Raw genomic sequence first — 16,007 nt, 5'->3', positions numbered from 1 at the left:
GAACTCTTTATCTACTTTCTGTTACCTGGCGGCGCAGGGGGATCTGCTTGGTCAGTTTGTGAACCGCTGGCTGGCCACCAAAGTCGGGCTTCTTTGCAGTGTTCCTCATGCGGCACACCACCACAATGCCCACCATGCAGGCAATGAGGAAGACGCCCGCGCAGTATATTGCGATCTCCACGTAGTCTGGGGAAATGGACTCGGGAGTTTTCTCAAGGGCTGAGGAAAACAGAAATGGCAGCGAGGGTGAGGTCAGGCGAAGAAGGTTAAAGGAACACTCTCTAGGATTGCTCACATACGTGTTCTCCATTTGCACAGACAAACACAGGTATCAGACAGACAAACACAGAGACAGATGCTCTGGAGGTGACTCATGTATAAATGTAATCACCATCAACGGACAATCTAAACAAAAATTATTTTGTTGCATCTCCTCTCTATTTTTCCCAGCATTCCTAGTTAAAAAACAAAAAAAGTCTAGAAACCTGGTACAGGGCTTAACAGTCTAAACAGACAATTAAATCTTGACTCAGCCAGTCTAACCAGGCCTGCATCTGTCTGCATTCTGTGCTAATGTTGGAGACACGCGAGCACAAACCCACACCCACAAACGGTGGAACAATGCACGCTTCACTTCAGATTGCAAAAGGGAGAGCGCTGTCCTATGTGGTTGTGTATCGCCTGAACTTCCTGTCAGAAATGGTCTTAGTTTATATTTGAGTGTGTGTATGTGCACTATAGAAACAGACTGTTCCATAATGCATAGCCTCCAGACCACAAACAAGGCTTTTGTACAGTACAGCCAACCAAACTGCCTTTCAGCCAGCTGGAGGTGAAGCTACTGTACATGTAGGAACCTTTCTTCTGCCTACTTTGTATCTGCTGGTCCAAAAACCACAGCGCACACACACACACTCACACACAGAGGAGTTACAGCCTTAAAGGCGCCAGCCGTGCAGATAGAGCACATTGAGTGTAATAAATATTGCATATTACTCCCAGAGGAAATAGCCTGCTTGTGATCATTATGCGGTATTGTTTACAGACAAAACAAAACTATTATCTTATTACAGCCTTAATGATGGTTTAATACTGGCTGTCTGTTGAGGGCTGCCGACAGCCAGCTACTCTCAGTCACATTTAATGCCCACTGTACTTTTTGAAAGGAACTTGAGCATGAATAATCAACCGTTTAGCCTGGAACGAACTCGTGCCGACGCTAACACTACGTTTTACATTTCTCATCCTTTGGTATGTGTAATTACAGCACAGACATTCAGCAACGGACAAAAATAGAGGATTAAAAAAAAGAAAAAAAAAAAAAAGAACATTGATAAATGACGACGCACACAAGCAGACATTCGTACACAAGCATAAGACATTCACTGTGCAGAAGTTGAGAGCTTTGGCTCTGATAATTGAGAAAGTCAAGCCAACGTGAAGCGAGTGTTGAGCTTTAACTTTCAACCTTTATTTCAGGGAGAAATAAGGGTTTTTAAAAGATTCCAATTATCAAAGCCAGAAGGGGGTAAAGTACAGTTTTAGACATAAGGGGGGAAAAAAATGCAAATTCTGTGGCGCTCAAAGACTTTCCCCAAGAAGCAGGAGACAAACAAGAGCGACAGAAGAAAGGCAAACCTTCCCCACGTTTTGGAGTCTACAGATACTTGAACTGTTGCTGGAGCACACCAAACCACCCTGTCATCTGCTGTGAGCATTCAGCAGCTCACCAGTCCATATCATATTATAGAATACAAGCTCTCCCTGCTTTTTGCAGTGCATTGTCTTGGATGATGGCCGCGCTGGCTCCTAGCCATAATCTACTATTTGAGTCGTGTGAATCAGACTCCAGAGGGAGGATTTGCCTTCCAGAGAGATAATTGAAATGACACAATCCAATCATTTTGGAGAAGAATGAGAGAGGGAAAAGAGAAACACAAGACAGTACATGGGTGTATATACCTGGAAGCACCGTCAACCAAGCAGTGTGATAGGAGATCCCAATAGAATTACCCGCCAAGCACGTATACTCCCCAGCATCTTCAAATGTTACATTGGGCAAGTAGAGAACTTCTATCTCCTTATCTGTGGTGTTAACACCTGCAGTCTGGAAGAGGAGGAGAAGAAGAGGAGGAAAAGAGGGAAGGTGAAAGTAGAAGAGTCAAAGAGAGAAAAAAGGACAGAGAGAGAAAGAGAAAAAAATGAGACCCCACAGCACCAAAAGAGAAATCAGAGGAGCTGGATAGTATCCATCGTTGCAGTTCCATCTAGAGGAAAGGATGTTGGGAACACTCGGGGCTGGAGAGGAGAAGGGGACACAGATGGAACCCAATATGCCACCAAATACATGAGGAAAACAGAACAAGTGCACCAGAAACAAATACCCGAAAGGTTCCCATCACCCACAGAACCTGCTAAGAAAAGGCAAGTCTAAACCACACATTAGATACATGCACAACACAGAGCGAGCATGGAGAACACTGCAACACCATACATCACCTTGACACAGCTCGCACAGAGAAAAGATGCTAGCTGTGTCAATTTTGATGTCTAGGTGTGCGGGCTCGTCCAGTGCTTCCATGGTCTCACCATTCCCAGCCAATGACGGGGGGTGGGGGAACAGCTAAAACATAAGGGCGCAACATAAAGGGGGAAAACGGACTGTGATACCAGGACCACCAAGGGACCACCAGCAGGACCACCACAGCACAGCAAGTCAGGATCGAAGCCTATGAAACCACACCGGAAGGTAGGGAGGGAGTGTAGGTGAGTCAGGTCTCATAGGTTACCTGTGATGACAGTCAGCCAGCCCGACTGGCTGACCTCGCCTATATAATTGGAGGCTTTACAGGTATATTCTCCAGCATCTTCTTCTGTCACGTTGGTGAGTGTGAGCACTTCCACGTCTGAGCTGTTAATGCCTGAACGCTGCAATCCACATACACACACATTCTTAGACACGCACATCAAATGAATGAGCAGAATTAGTCAAACATCACGACTACAGCTACTGCATATGGATCTGCAGGAGAGAGGAGAAAGCAGGAATCCCCACGGATAAAACCTGGCACTTCATCAGGGGAAAAGGGGTGTTAGTTCCTTATATGACTGCTGACATTCACCTGGAGTACTTGGCAGAACACCACAACGGAGGGAAGGATTTTTCTTTACGCAGAAATAAAATCTAAAAGGGGAAATGAGGCGACGTACCTTTAACACTCTGACATAGGGGTGTCCATCTATGCCGTAGCGGCTGCCGTTCTGACTGATATGTTTTAGCCACTGGATGTGAGGTTGGGCATCACTGTAGACCTTGCAAACGAAACGGGCATCCTCTCCTACGTGGACAGTGGTGTTGGCCGGGAGGCCGGCCTGAAGAATAGGCCGATGAGGAGACCGCTCTGTTGAGAGAGAAGAAAATTAGAACGTGTCTAAATGCCTGCCACTTCCCTTTAAGAATCTCGTAGTTAAATCTGATGTTTAAGAATGTGAACGTTGATTTGTGCTTTATGCACTGTGAGTGTGAATGGTTTTTCCGAGCAGCCCAGGCAGGTATAATCATGGTGATCACGATGTGCTGCCTTTTTTTTTTTTTTTTTTTAAATCTAAGAAGCTCTTGAAAGCTACAAACAAAACAAAGAGGAGTATCTAGCTCTAAACAGTAAACAGAAATCAGGTAGAGGAGGACTTTTATAAATCGAGGCGCACATTGGGGGTTAACCTAAACTATGTGCCCGTCTCGGAAAGCGGAATACCTTCATAGCGCCCTCACATCTCGACTTATCTGCATTCTTTTACAAGCAAACATTTGCCCTGCGAATCCAAACAGAGCGAGACCTGTGGAACAATGCCCCCTTTCAAACACCACCACTATGAGGAGCCCACCAACCCCCACACTGACAGCAACTAAACTCTCACACACGCACAAAGTGACATCACCAAGCCCGGGGCGCCGCAGCGCCTTTCCAAAACAAAGCCTGAAGGTAACTGGAGTGAATACGTTTGTGCCCGTGTATGTATACGTGTCGGGGTTCGTCACGGGGGATGGTCAGAGCGTGGAGGCTGGGAATTAGAGAGAAGGGGGGGGGGGGAATAATTAGCAGGGTGAGTGAAGGAAAGACGAGGGATCGACAGATGGATAGTGCAGAACCTAAGAGGTAGAGACTTCTTCCATATGTCTGCATTTGTCTCCACGCTCCACCTTTTTGACATCTGTCAGATCAGATCAATCCCACCCCTTATTCCTCCCTCCTCCCCTCTGCACATTCCTAGAGCACGTCTTGTTTATTGTCTCTCTTTATTTGCCCCCATTTTCTCTCCTCTCCCATACTTCACGAGCCTCCGCACCCTCTCGATCTTTACAAAACAGGGAGAGGTGATCGACTTGAATTTCGTCCTCTCTTTGTAAAACATACCGAACAGCATTTTACGAGGCAATTTTCTTTTTAAAGAACTTTAAAACCATTTCAAAATGTGAAACAATCACACGCAGAGAAACATGTTGGCAAGTCAAAGGACTTTTTCTTTTCTTTTTCTTTTTTTTTTTAAATGAACTTGAAACTTTGTTATAGCTGTGCCAAATCTGGCTGGAGCATTTAGAGCTGCATAGCTGACTACTTAGACTAAATGACAGAATATGTGGTGGTGTGAGAAAAATAGGCCACGTAATGATTTGGGAGAAACCCGCAAACAATAAAAGGCTGTGGAGCTTTTCTTTCTTAAATTAGAAAAAGGAATATCACATATGTGTGTGTGTGTGTGCAAACTCTTAGATCTGATGTTGTGAGGACACAAGTCTGTTCATGCTGTCACATGGAGAAGATTTGGCTTTGGGAAGTTCCCATAGCATAAATCATAAAGATTTAGCATGAAAGATCAGTTTAAGTTTAGAATAAGGTTAGGGTGAGAGTTAAGGAGGTAGTAGTTATGGTCAAGTCTCCAGTAAATGAACACAAGGGATGGGAAAGTGTGTAACGCGTGGTTATGGGTCTAGAAGTTTCCCCATCGAACTTGTATGAGAACTTAAAGGAAGGAAGCAGAAGACATATTTGGAAAAAAATTCCAGTAAGCAATGAAGGCAACAGAAAAATAGGCCAAAGTTAAGGTTTCTCTGCATCAAAACAAACGAAGGAGCAAACCCCACATTAATTTTTAATGTGTTGTTGTTACCAGGGTCACAACAAGGAGATGGCATTCCATCGTGTCCTGTTCAAGTCTGATGAACTTTGGGTACTGGGTGGCTTGGCACACAGTGACCTGAAGGTCAGGGAGGGGGTTAGGAAAACACAGCACAGGATGACACAGGGCTACCCACAAAATGTCACATAGCCACCCCGATCTCTTTTAACTCATTTCTCCACTTGCCATGGCTGTCACTTTGCAGCCTTTTCTCCAGAGCCCAGCTTGAACCAGAGCAAACTGGCTGCTTTTGGCTTTAATAGCTGATCATGCAGGTCATTTGGACAAAAAAAAGACAGATAAGAGCAGCATTTTCTGTCCCTGCTTCCCTTCCTTTTCTCTCTCTCTTTCTCCCCCTTTCCCCATTCTGTCCAACCAGCTATAATGGAGTAAAATGAAGCAAGAGGTTGCAGGGGGCAGTGGCTGTGGAGCCAGACATGGAGGGGGTTTACTGCTCTGCAATAAAACAGAACAAAAACAGAAATATGCAGTCTGAAGGAGAGCTTGAGCTAAGTGCAGAGCGAAGCAGAGCAGGGGGCCTTAGTTGGGGAGCATTTGCGCCCGTGTGTCGACCTCCACGTGTTTGTGTGCCTGTATGTTCACTTTTGTGCTAAAACCCTCAGGTATTCGATCTAAATCTGATACAGTGAAAATAATACTCATCATTACCATGGAGGCACTAATAAAAAGAGCATGCAATTACAGCATGACTGCTAAAGATTAGTGACAGAGCTAGAACCATAAACTACAAATGCATGAGTGCAGTACCCTCAATTTTCTTCAGTGAAACAAGCAGCTGCAGCTTCATGTCCATTCTGATTATTTGTGGTTTACTGACTAGGCTGTAGAAGAATTACTATGTCAGATAAATTCTGATGCGCAGCAAAGGCCAAAGGAGAACTGGTTCAAATCAAATTTAAGAGCAAAGTTGGTGTGCGCGCTTGCACAAGCACACATGCTTACATTGATCTACTATCTTTATCCCACTCCCCTTGTTGTCCGCACAATCGATTTTGCAAACCGAGCAGAAAAACAGTCTTTGCTGTCTTGCTCCAAAGGTCAGAAAAGGGGGTGACTGAGGTGGGTCTGAACCCTGTGATACTGCTCAGCCAGCATTCTGTTGTCTCAGAGTCTAGATGATAAAATCATTCACAAATCTTTTCACTGACTTGTTAAGGTACTAAATGACAAGAATTTGACATTTTATGACATCATCATGGGCCAATTTGTAAGAAACCTGAGTAGGTTCAACATTTTTTTCTTGCAATTTGCATTAAATTATCCTTTAAATAGACACTAAACATTTGTTTTAGCTCGTTGGGACTGACATATCAAGACAAAGTACAAAAACAACCCATTTTATTTTATCTGGACGGCATCAAATCACAACTGCAGTTGTGGCAAGACACTAAAATCCCTACAATAATACAGGGAAAACCCCAATTACAACACAAGTACAACCTTAACTTTATCTGAATTTATAACCAGGAAATTAGACTTTATATTTTTAAGATATTCCTGCAGTTTAACTAAGTGGTGTGTGTCATCTAGCTTCACCTAGACACAAAGATGGGTATCGTCTGCACAAAAATGAAAATGTATGCTATGCTATCAAATGATGCTGCCTTAGGGAAGCATGTATAATGTAAACAGAACTGGTCCTAGTACAGAACCCTGTGGAACTCCATAATTAACCTTAGTGTTTGAAGAGGGCTCTCCAGTTACATGAACGAACTGGATTTTATTAGACATGATTTAAACCACTGCAGCGCAGTACAAAATATTGTGGTGAACAGTATCAAACTCTGCACTGAGGTATAGCAAGACAAGCACAGAGATGAGTCCACTGTCAGAGGCCATAAGAAGATCATTTGTAACCTTCACTAAAGCTGTTTCTGTGCTGTGATAGGCTCTGAAACCCAACTGAAACTCTTCAAATAAGCCTTTCCTCTGCATATAATCAATTAGCTGTTTTACAGCTGCTCTTTCAAGATCCTTCAGAATCAAGAAAGAATTAGCAATACTATTAAAAGCAGCTGTATGCAATGATATGTCTGTGAGAGGGTTATGAGTATTTTTTTTAATTATTTGTAAAGAAATTCATGAAGTAATTACTAGTTAACATAAAAGGAACAGAGCTCCGACTGTCAGTCTGGCTACAGTGCTGAAATCTGATTGTTTTCTTCAAACACTGCTGAATAGTGAGACAACCTAGCTGTACAGAGGGCTTTTAGAAAAAAAAATAGAGCAATAAAATGTTTTTCAGGCCAAATGAAGATCTTCTACATTAGTGAGACACCACTCAATTCTTCAAGTAGTTTCAAAATCATCAAATGTTTGACTTAACACAAATTAAATATTGTTATATAAATTATTGATAGCCATATTAAAACTGTTGACATATTCATCTTTAGCTTCCACATTCCTCATTGACCTCCACCTGCATCTAGAGCGCACCTGGGCAATTCCACAGAAGACACTCTATTCCCACTGTGAGAAACACCCACTGCCCTCCCCTTCCTCCATCCCTCGTTTGTTAGCCTCACAGGTGCACTTTGAGCCTAAGTGTGTGTTTTGTGTGTAGTACTGACCCACTACGTCCAGGGTGTAGGTATGGTTGATGGATCCAAACTCGTTCTCCACCAAACAGGTGTAGTTGCCTTTGTCGGACGGCACCACGCTCTCCATGATCAGGGTCCAGTGCTGGCTACGCACCTGGGTAAAGGAACAGTCTCTTGTTATGCGCAGACAGAAACTCACACAACTTAATATCACGTGCATGTCATTAAATACTGAGCCACAGTGCAGAGATTAGACACCGAGAGCCGGTGCTAAATGTGAAAGGAGAACACGACAGAGGGGATTTGAAAAGAAGCATTAAAGAAACGAGACAATCCAGTGTGCAAACAATATTTAGGTCAGATTTGAACAAAATGACTCTCCAACGTCACAATCTTTTCTTTATTCATGCAGATTACATACCCTGATGGTGAAAGCTTCCCAGTTTATATCACCGTCTAAGTTCCCAGTGCTCTAAGAAGTACTTACACCGCGAGTACGCCTAACATTGCCCTGCGTGTTTCCACGTTAGCCGTCTACCTCTTCTGTCAACCACTGCTATTTCATTTAGTCTCCCCCATCCTGTAGTCAAAGCCGTTTTAAAAACATACAGTTACTCATACTTATTTGCAAAAATAGCTTCACCTCTGTGTGGCATCAGCAGGTGTGAGTTGACAATAGAGTTTCCATCGGCACACTGAAGAGACACTGTAGCCACTGCTTGTACAGGCCTACATTTCACACAATGGAGAGATTATACTACAGGGCTGGGCTCAGGTACAGCTTTTGTCCTGTCTTTGTTGACAAAAAGAGAGAAATGAACTGTCCACGGTGGATTTGACAGCCTGACTGTGTCATTTCCGTCACGTCGTGGCTGTTTTTTGTCCGTGCTGTAATGAGCGTGCTGAAAGCCAACGGGAAGCAACATTAGCGGCTACATCAACATTAATCTGCACCTAAACTTTCCTGGCAGTGAAATGTGTTTCCTCATAAACCACAAGTCATTAACCAGGAGCCCCAGACTCATTCAGCATCACTGGGTCTTTTCATAAATGAATTTCATAACTGTCCATTTGCATTATTAATGCACTTCATCAGTACGACTCCAGCATATACAGGAAGGGGACAAAGAGATGAATTTAAAGGAAAGAAAACAAAAAAAACTGTAACCAAATTGCATATCCACAAGGCTGTGTACTGAGTCCCCTACTGTACACTCTGTACACACATGACTGTGTTAGTACCCACCCAGACAACGCAGTCATCAAGTTTGCAGATGATACCACCGTGGTGGGGCTCATCTCTGGGGGAGATGAGACGGCGTACAGAGCTGAAGTTCAGAGGCTGTCAGATTGGTGTGTAGATAACAACCTGGACCTCAATACCACCAAGACAAAAGAACTGGTAGTTGACTTCAGAAGGAGGAAGTCTGAGCTGCAGCCTGTCAGCATCAACGGGGAGTGCGTGGAAAGGGTGTCCAGTTTCAAGTTCCTGGGTGTGCACATAGACACAGACCTCCAATGGAGCTCTAACACCTCTGCGGTTTTAAAGAAGGCCCAACAGCGTCTCCACTTTCTGAGAATCCTCAGAAAAATGGACCTGAAGAAGGAGCTGCTGACCGTCTTCTACCGCTGCTCCATTGAAAGTGTGCTGACATATTGCATCGGTGTATGGTTCTCCAGCTGCACCACAGCACACAGAAAGGCACTCCAGCGGGTCATCAATATGGCCCAAAAAAATCATTGGACATCCTCTTCCCTCCCTGAAGGACCTGTACAGCACTCGCTGTCTCAAGAGGGCACGCAGCATCCTACGGGACTGTACACACCCAGGACACCGGGTGTTTAAGCTGCTGCCGTCTGGCAGGAGGTTCAGGCTGCTGAGGTCCCGAACAAATAGACTCAAGGACAGCTTTTACAACAGGGCAATAGTCCTAATCAATGCAAATAGCTGACCTGATTGGCTACCTCCCTGGACTTTTTTGGGGGGGAGGTAACAACGGTAAAAACAATAACAATAATAATATTTATATTTATAACAAGGAGCAATAATAATTCATGTGCAATAATAACAGTTTGAAATACAAATACACTTATTCTTCTTTTTTTATTACTAAGTTAATATACTGTGTTGTGTTGTTTGTGTTGCGTTGTGATGTGTCGTGTCGTGTCGTGTCATATGTAGTGCCAACGTAGGACAGTTTTTCCAATTTCATTGTACTATTGTACTATGTATGACTGTGCAATGACAATAAAGAGTTATCTTATCTTATCTTATATCAAACTAGCACCAGTTTAATCTACACCTAGAATCAAAGGTGTAAACTTACACAGCACATGAATTTTAAATATTAACAAGCTCAGCTACAGCATTTCTAAATCATATTTCAGGTCAAAAAAATAACAAGCTGGAATCACTACGAGTCTCCAACCTAAAGCCACTGGGACCTGTTCTCCCTGATCGAGTTACCTCAACATTGTGAACTCATTTCAAACCTGACACTACCTACTTTCTCTGTGCATTACTGTTTAGGTGCATTTAACCCTTACGTCCTAGGCTTACATTTCTAATTGTTGGGGGTATAGAACCATGTCAAGTTACAGTGAGAGGCTCTGCAAAGTATCCCGGTGAGAAGAGGCGCACGGATGAGCAATTCCAATTTCACACCAGAAACCCTGCCCTCGTTTCCTCTGTCTTTCCTCCTCCCGTCTCTCCAGCGAAGGGTGGAAAAGGGGTGAAAGGACAGTCAGGGAAGTATTGAAAGGAGAAGGCTCTCCTTGCAAATAAAATTCACAAAATGGCCATGAGAACCGCAGCCCAGAAAAGCAGCCAAAACCCAGATAAGGAAGTGAGTTGACATTAGTAATAAAAATTCTGATCTATTAGTGTTTATCCTACCTTATACCCTCCCATGCGGTCCTCTTGGCGGAAAGGCTTGCTGTTTTTAAGCCAGCGGAGCTTGGGCTTGGGGTTGCCTCCTGCAGCACAGCGGAACTTGACTGTGTTGGCAGCTGGCACCGCATGCAGCTTCTTCTCCATCTTTGCTGATGAGGTCCAATACGGCGCGCCTGCAACCAGAGAACAGTTGGTGTTGAGTGAGGCTGAGATTTCCTAATAATGTCCTCGGCATTAACATTTTGGCAGTGGGACTGCAGACTGGCTAAGGCAGTTATTTTATTAGGTATGTTATATTCATGTACAGCACTTTGGTCAACGCTCCTGTTGTAATTAAATGTGCTATATAAATAAATAAACTAAACTAACTAAACATGTACATTAGAAGCATTACTGCAAGAAGAGACAAACCTGAAGCTTTTGTAAAACTCCCGGGGCTTTGGGAACCCCTAACCCCCCTCCAACATAACAAAAACCAGAGCTCCACATTCACAGAGCTAAACAAAAACACACACTTTTCCTGCAGGCTCAACGGGGTGTTGCAGGGGGGGAAAACATCGGCTCTAAGGGGAGAATGTGCCTGGGCGTTGCCAAGAGGGTAACTAGACCATCACATTCAATTTCATCTCATTCCACTTAGCAGCTTTTTTCCTCCCTCCACTTCCTCCAATTACCATAGCTGCCCTGTTTATCTGCCTGTCACTTGGCTAGATATGGACGGCAGGGCCCAGGACGCTTATCACCTTTTGAAAATCATTATGTGCGGTCAGGGGAGAAAATGAATGTCACATTTAACGAAGGATATCAGAGTTTTCGCTGCATACTTTTGTCCAGATTCATATCAACACCAAACTGACAACCGTTATTTCTCCTACTGAAATCTGTCACCGTGCTTGTGTTTCGTCCATTTGTCAGCTCCTTTTTTTTCTCCCAATTTCAGTCACTCAGTCAGCTGGATTCCCCCGCCCCTCCTTTTTTTTCTCTGCACCTGGGAGGGTGATTGCCTAAGCAGATGGGACTCGGAGGGGAAGAGAAACTCCAAGTCAAACAACAATCCAAACGGTCTTCCACACCATCACTTCCCCCTCATATGGCAAGTAACAGAGGGAATACCCAAAGATAAGACTGCTACTGGTTCAAACACAAGCTTAAATTGAAGGAGACTATTCCCTGCACTCTCTTTCCTTCCTGCCCATACTATCAGCAGAAGCCACCAATCATTTCTCTGGCTTAAACAACCGGACAAGTCGAGCATACTTGGAAAGTACAGTCAGTAAACATTGCTCTTCCTTCCTGAATGGATGCATACAGTAAGTGCTCGCACTATAATTAGTCACTACCCCTTTCATCTTCCTCCTCACTCTCACTATCACTGCTCTTCTTTTTCCTCCAGCTTCACTTCCGCACACTCACCCTGTTATCACTCCATCCATTCAGACAGAGACAGATTAGGTGGAGACTAACCCATCGTGAGCCCGTCTCTCAAAACCGACCTCTGACCTCAAACTGGCAGCCGGTCAGAAGATGAGGTTGAGACATAAAAGGTGAGCAGTGCAGTTTCCCATGCTCTCTGTCCGGAGGGGTAGCACTTCAAACCCAACAAGCCCTCAGACCTCTCTCCAGATGAAGCCAAACTCTCGCTGGCCCAAACGCTTTGGCCTCCAGGAATCCCTGCCGCCCCCAAAGCCCTGCACATCCGGCTCCCCGCTCACGGCTGTTTATCCTTAGCTGGCCTGGGGTGAGCTGAGGTTATCTAACTCAGGCATTGAGAGTCAAGATTTTTTTTTCTCTCTAAGCTCCTCTAGAGAGCTAAATCTGCAAGTGTCCCAGAGAAGTATTTCATTGTTGAAATAATTTCTTGTTAAGCTGCGATATCCTCCTGTTTACCGTTCATCTGTGCAAGCTGAACAAGTGAAATTTTTTTTATGGTAAATTAGTACCAGTGCTGGAAAAAAAATAGAAATCTGTCAAATCAAAGTACCTCTAAAATGTCAACTTTTACCATGGTCATATGGGTTCTTCACCAAGACAAATTTGATATAAAAGCATTCAATTTGAAATGTTTTTCTTGATCAAGCCGAAACTCTGTTATTTATTTTGACAACCTTTCATGATGGCAGGATTTCCTAAATCCAAAGAAGAAATATGCAACAAACGAAGGACGCTTCAAAGAGTTATTACATATGTTTAACACATGTGAGGAAGGTTTAATTAGACCTGAAAGATAGTGGCAGATCAATCGTCATCAAGTTTTGATTCAGACATTGTTTGATCCTGGTTGGTTCGCTCAGATTTATGACATCAACTTTTCTTCAGCTGAGTCCCACCCAACAAGGAAGATGATGTCATAAGCAAACTAAAAACTGAGACGGGGAGGAGTTCCCTTATAAAAATTTGAAAGATGCACAACTTTAACCAAAGGGAACATGCAATAAAAGTGAGCAATCATCTAAACAACACAACTGTAAACAGGATACAGATCTGATGATTTAGACTCGAGCTTAGAGCGAAGCTCCTCGTGGCTTTTCAACTTAATCATGACATCAGTCCCCCCTGCCCCCCTTCCCTCCATCCACCACCCTAAGCATGGCTCCCCTCACAGATCCCTGTAGAGGCTCCTCTACATCTTCTCCAATTACACCACCCCCCGCTGATAAACAAACAAATTTCCATCTTTTCTTCACTAGCATATGTTCGTCAGTCTTCTGTACAAAGTTTAAACAAAATGCTCTGTGTTGCAATGGCCCGATGCCCGATCCATTCTGAGCACTCCAGAAAATAAAGCCACGAATATAAAGCTACACCCCTCACTCTCCACTCTCCTTCCCTCCCACGCCCACCCTCCTCCTCCTCGGCCCGAGGCCAAGGCTCCACGCCATGCTCAGAAAAGAGTTGGTACTGATCCAACACACCCCCACTCCCCCTCGCCTCTTTTTTCCCCCCCTTTCTTCTTCCCCCTTTCTTTTAATAATAATCTTGGTTTTGAATTTTCAGAAACACACACGGCGAGAAAATGCAACTGTACAGCCAGAACAGCTTCGCCTTTGTTTTCAAACAGCTTATTACCACCAGAGTGGCTGGATCTTTTCCCTCTCCACCATTTTTTTTTCTTTTACTCTTGCTCGAGTTCTGCTCCCCCACCCCCCCCAACCATCACCACCACATATTTAATGGATTTCAGGCAATTACAGTCAGCCCAAAAGTGGAGAAGGAGAACTCACGATGAGACGCAGTGCATGTGGAGAAGTTTAACAAGATATGGAAGCCCTCAACTTTCAGCCTCCTTTTCGTGAGCGCGTATGCGAACGCAAGCGTGCACGTGCGCATGTGCAGAAACATGTTACTATCCCAGATACTCGCCACAAAGTTGGGTAAAGAACTTTCTCTTTCTCACACACATGCACACACACACACAAACCCATCAGGTGGGTAACTGAGTCCAGATGGGCATCGTTCATAATGGATGAGCCCAGCTGACTAAATGGCTGGCAGGATGGCTCCATGAGGCCTGACTACCTGTGAGACACAAGCTAGAAGAATGTAAGGAATCCCTGTACTCCCCTGAAGCGTCCAGCCTGAAACACACACACACACACACACACACACACACACACACACACACACACACACACACACACACACACACACACAGGCGCTCTAATCTCAGGAACACTAATGTACAGAATAGCAGCAATATGGCTAAAAGTCCAATTTGACAAGAGTTTGGTGTCACTCCCAGAACAAATAAAGACCATCCACTTTCTGTGCTGCTTTAATCATAATCACAGAGTCTCACTTGTGCTAACAAACTCTGACAAAGCTAAGTAGATTATTTCGCTTAGGGATTAAGCCTTTCTAAGTATTTGGCTATCACAATCAGCATTCCACACTTAAGTTCTGACATGCTCTTAGGGACTCTTTGCTATTTAACAGACTATAGCACTCAAACCATGGCATGTGCTAATTTTAAAGCCCTTAAATTGAACTTTTTGTTTTTTGATATGGGCAAATATGCTATTAGTTAATTGCTTTAGCCTTCTCTGCATCCAAAATGTGCATTTAAAGTGTCATGGAGACATAGCTGTAACTGGTAGGAGAATGAAGCTTGAGTTAACGATGGAACAAATGTCGGGAAACAGAGAAAGTTATTGAACGGAGAAGGTGGAAGATGTCAGATCAGTGAAGAAACGGGTTACTACTGTCTCTTTAAGGCATCTTGCTCAGGGGTGCCTAATCTACGGGACCTGGTGAGGAAAGGGAGAGCATCTCGAACTCATTCATACCCCCTTTGGTTTCCTCCCATACTCACTTAACTGCTCTCCATCCGCCCCAGTGTCCTCCGATCGCTCTGTATCGTCCTCATCATCCCCCGACGAGATGGCATCTGCACAGAGTAACCACGGTTACTGCCATCCTTTTTTGCACCCCATACACAGACACACACGTAGCAATTTCCGTGTTACAACACTGCAACACAGTTTTAAAGGAATCAATAGAGTGAGGGCATTTTTTTTTATATTAAATATGATTGTAAGTTACTGTTGTTATACAAGCGCACACACTCCTATTGAGCTTCAGGCTGCTCATCCTTGACCATATCTACTCCATGGCTATTTCCTGGATCCACACCAAGCACAGACCAATCCTCTATCTCTAATGTTCTGACCTGTCCTAACCTTGCCTGATCCCTGACTCACCTGTGACATTGACTATGAAGCAGACCGTGTCTTTGCCTACGCTGGTGCAGGCGTACAGGCCCGAATCCTTGGGCGTGGTGTCACGGATCTGCAGCACCTCCTGCTCTATCAGCGTGCGGTTGTTGTTGCCCAAGGAGCTGCCATCTTTGGTCCAGGTGATGGTCCCCGTCACTGGCAGAGGGCAGCTGAGCTTCAGCACTTCCCCCGGGTGCACTGAGCACACCGTGGGCTTAGAAATTTGGTATTTGTTCGACGCCTCTGCAAAGCAGATGTGGGGAGGAGTGGGGTAAGGTCGAAGGGGATCGGGGAAGGTGGGTGGGGGTAAAGGATGAGGAAGGAAGAGGGTGCACAAGGAGGAGGAGGAAAGAGGTGGGAGAGGAAGAAACAAGCAATTTAAGAAAGAAATAAAAAACACCAAAAAACCCCAACGGATGCATTTAAATCAACTTATGCAGGAGGAGCAATACAGAAAAGAGGAGGCCCACGTTTCAAACCGCCACACCAACACATCTTTACAAACTCCCAGTAATTTAAAATGAGACCCTTGGAAACCTTGTTCCGTTGAAGTGTGCAGAGTGATTGGCTGTTATAGATTCAGTGCATGCAGTTATGGCCATAGCAGTGTGTGTAAAGGAGAGAGGAAGAAAAACAAAACAAAAGAAAACAATCCAAGCTTTG

General features: G+C 44.3%; 1 protein-coding gene across 2 annotated transcripts in view; it reads right to left on the bottom strand.

The window, feature by feature from the left end:
• The window catches only part of fgfr2 (fibroblast growth factor receptor 2), a 39,391-nt gene that overhangs the window by 13,909 nt on the left and 9,475 nt on the right, over window positions 1-16,007 (bottom strand). The window contains exons 3-9 of one of the 2 annotated variants that reach the window (XM_063490988.1): window positions 15,330-15,587; window positions 14,942-15,016; window positions 10,636-10,805; window positions 7,770-7,893; window positions 3,211-3,401; window positions 2,790-2,928; window positions 26-219 (exon numbers count right to left, since the gene is read on the bottom strand). In XM_063490988.1, coding sequence (XP_063347058.1) covers window positions 26-219; window positions 2,790-2,928; window positions 3,211-3,401; window positions 7,770-7,893; window positions 10,636-10,805; window positions 14,942-15,016; window positions 15,330-15,587 — 1,151 coding nt within the window. Of the gene's footprint in view, window positions 1-25; window positions 220-1,962; window positions 2,108-2,789; window positions 2,929-3,210; window positions 3,402-7,769; window positions 7,894-10,635; window positions 10,806-14,941; window positions 15,017-15,329; window positions 15,588-16,007 lie in introns of both variants that reach the window. The other variant, XM_063490987.1, reaches the window with a different exon arrangement.

The sequence above is a fragment of the Pelmatolapia mariae genome, linkage group LG13 (assembly GCF_036321145.2).
Source record: "Pelmatolapia mariae isolate MD_Pm_ZW linkage group LG13, Pm_UMD_F_2, whole genome shotgun sequence".
In the NCBI taxonomy this organism is placed as follows: Eukaryota; Metazoa; Chordata; class Actinopteri; order Cichliformes; family Cichlidae; genus Pelmatolapia; species Pelmatolapia mariae.
Note: the sequence above shows the minus strand (reverse complement) of the source record. Positions and strands in the feature narration are given on the sequence as shown.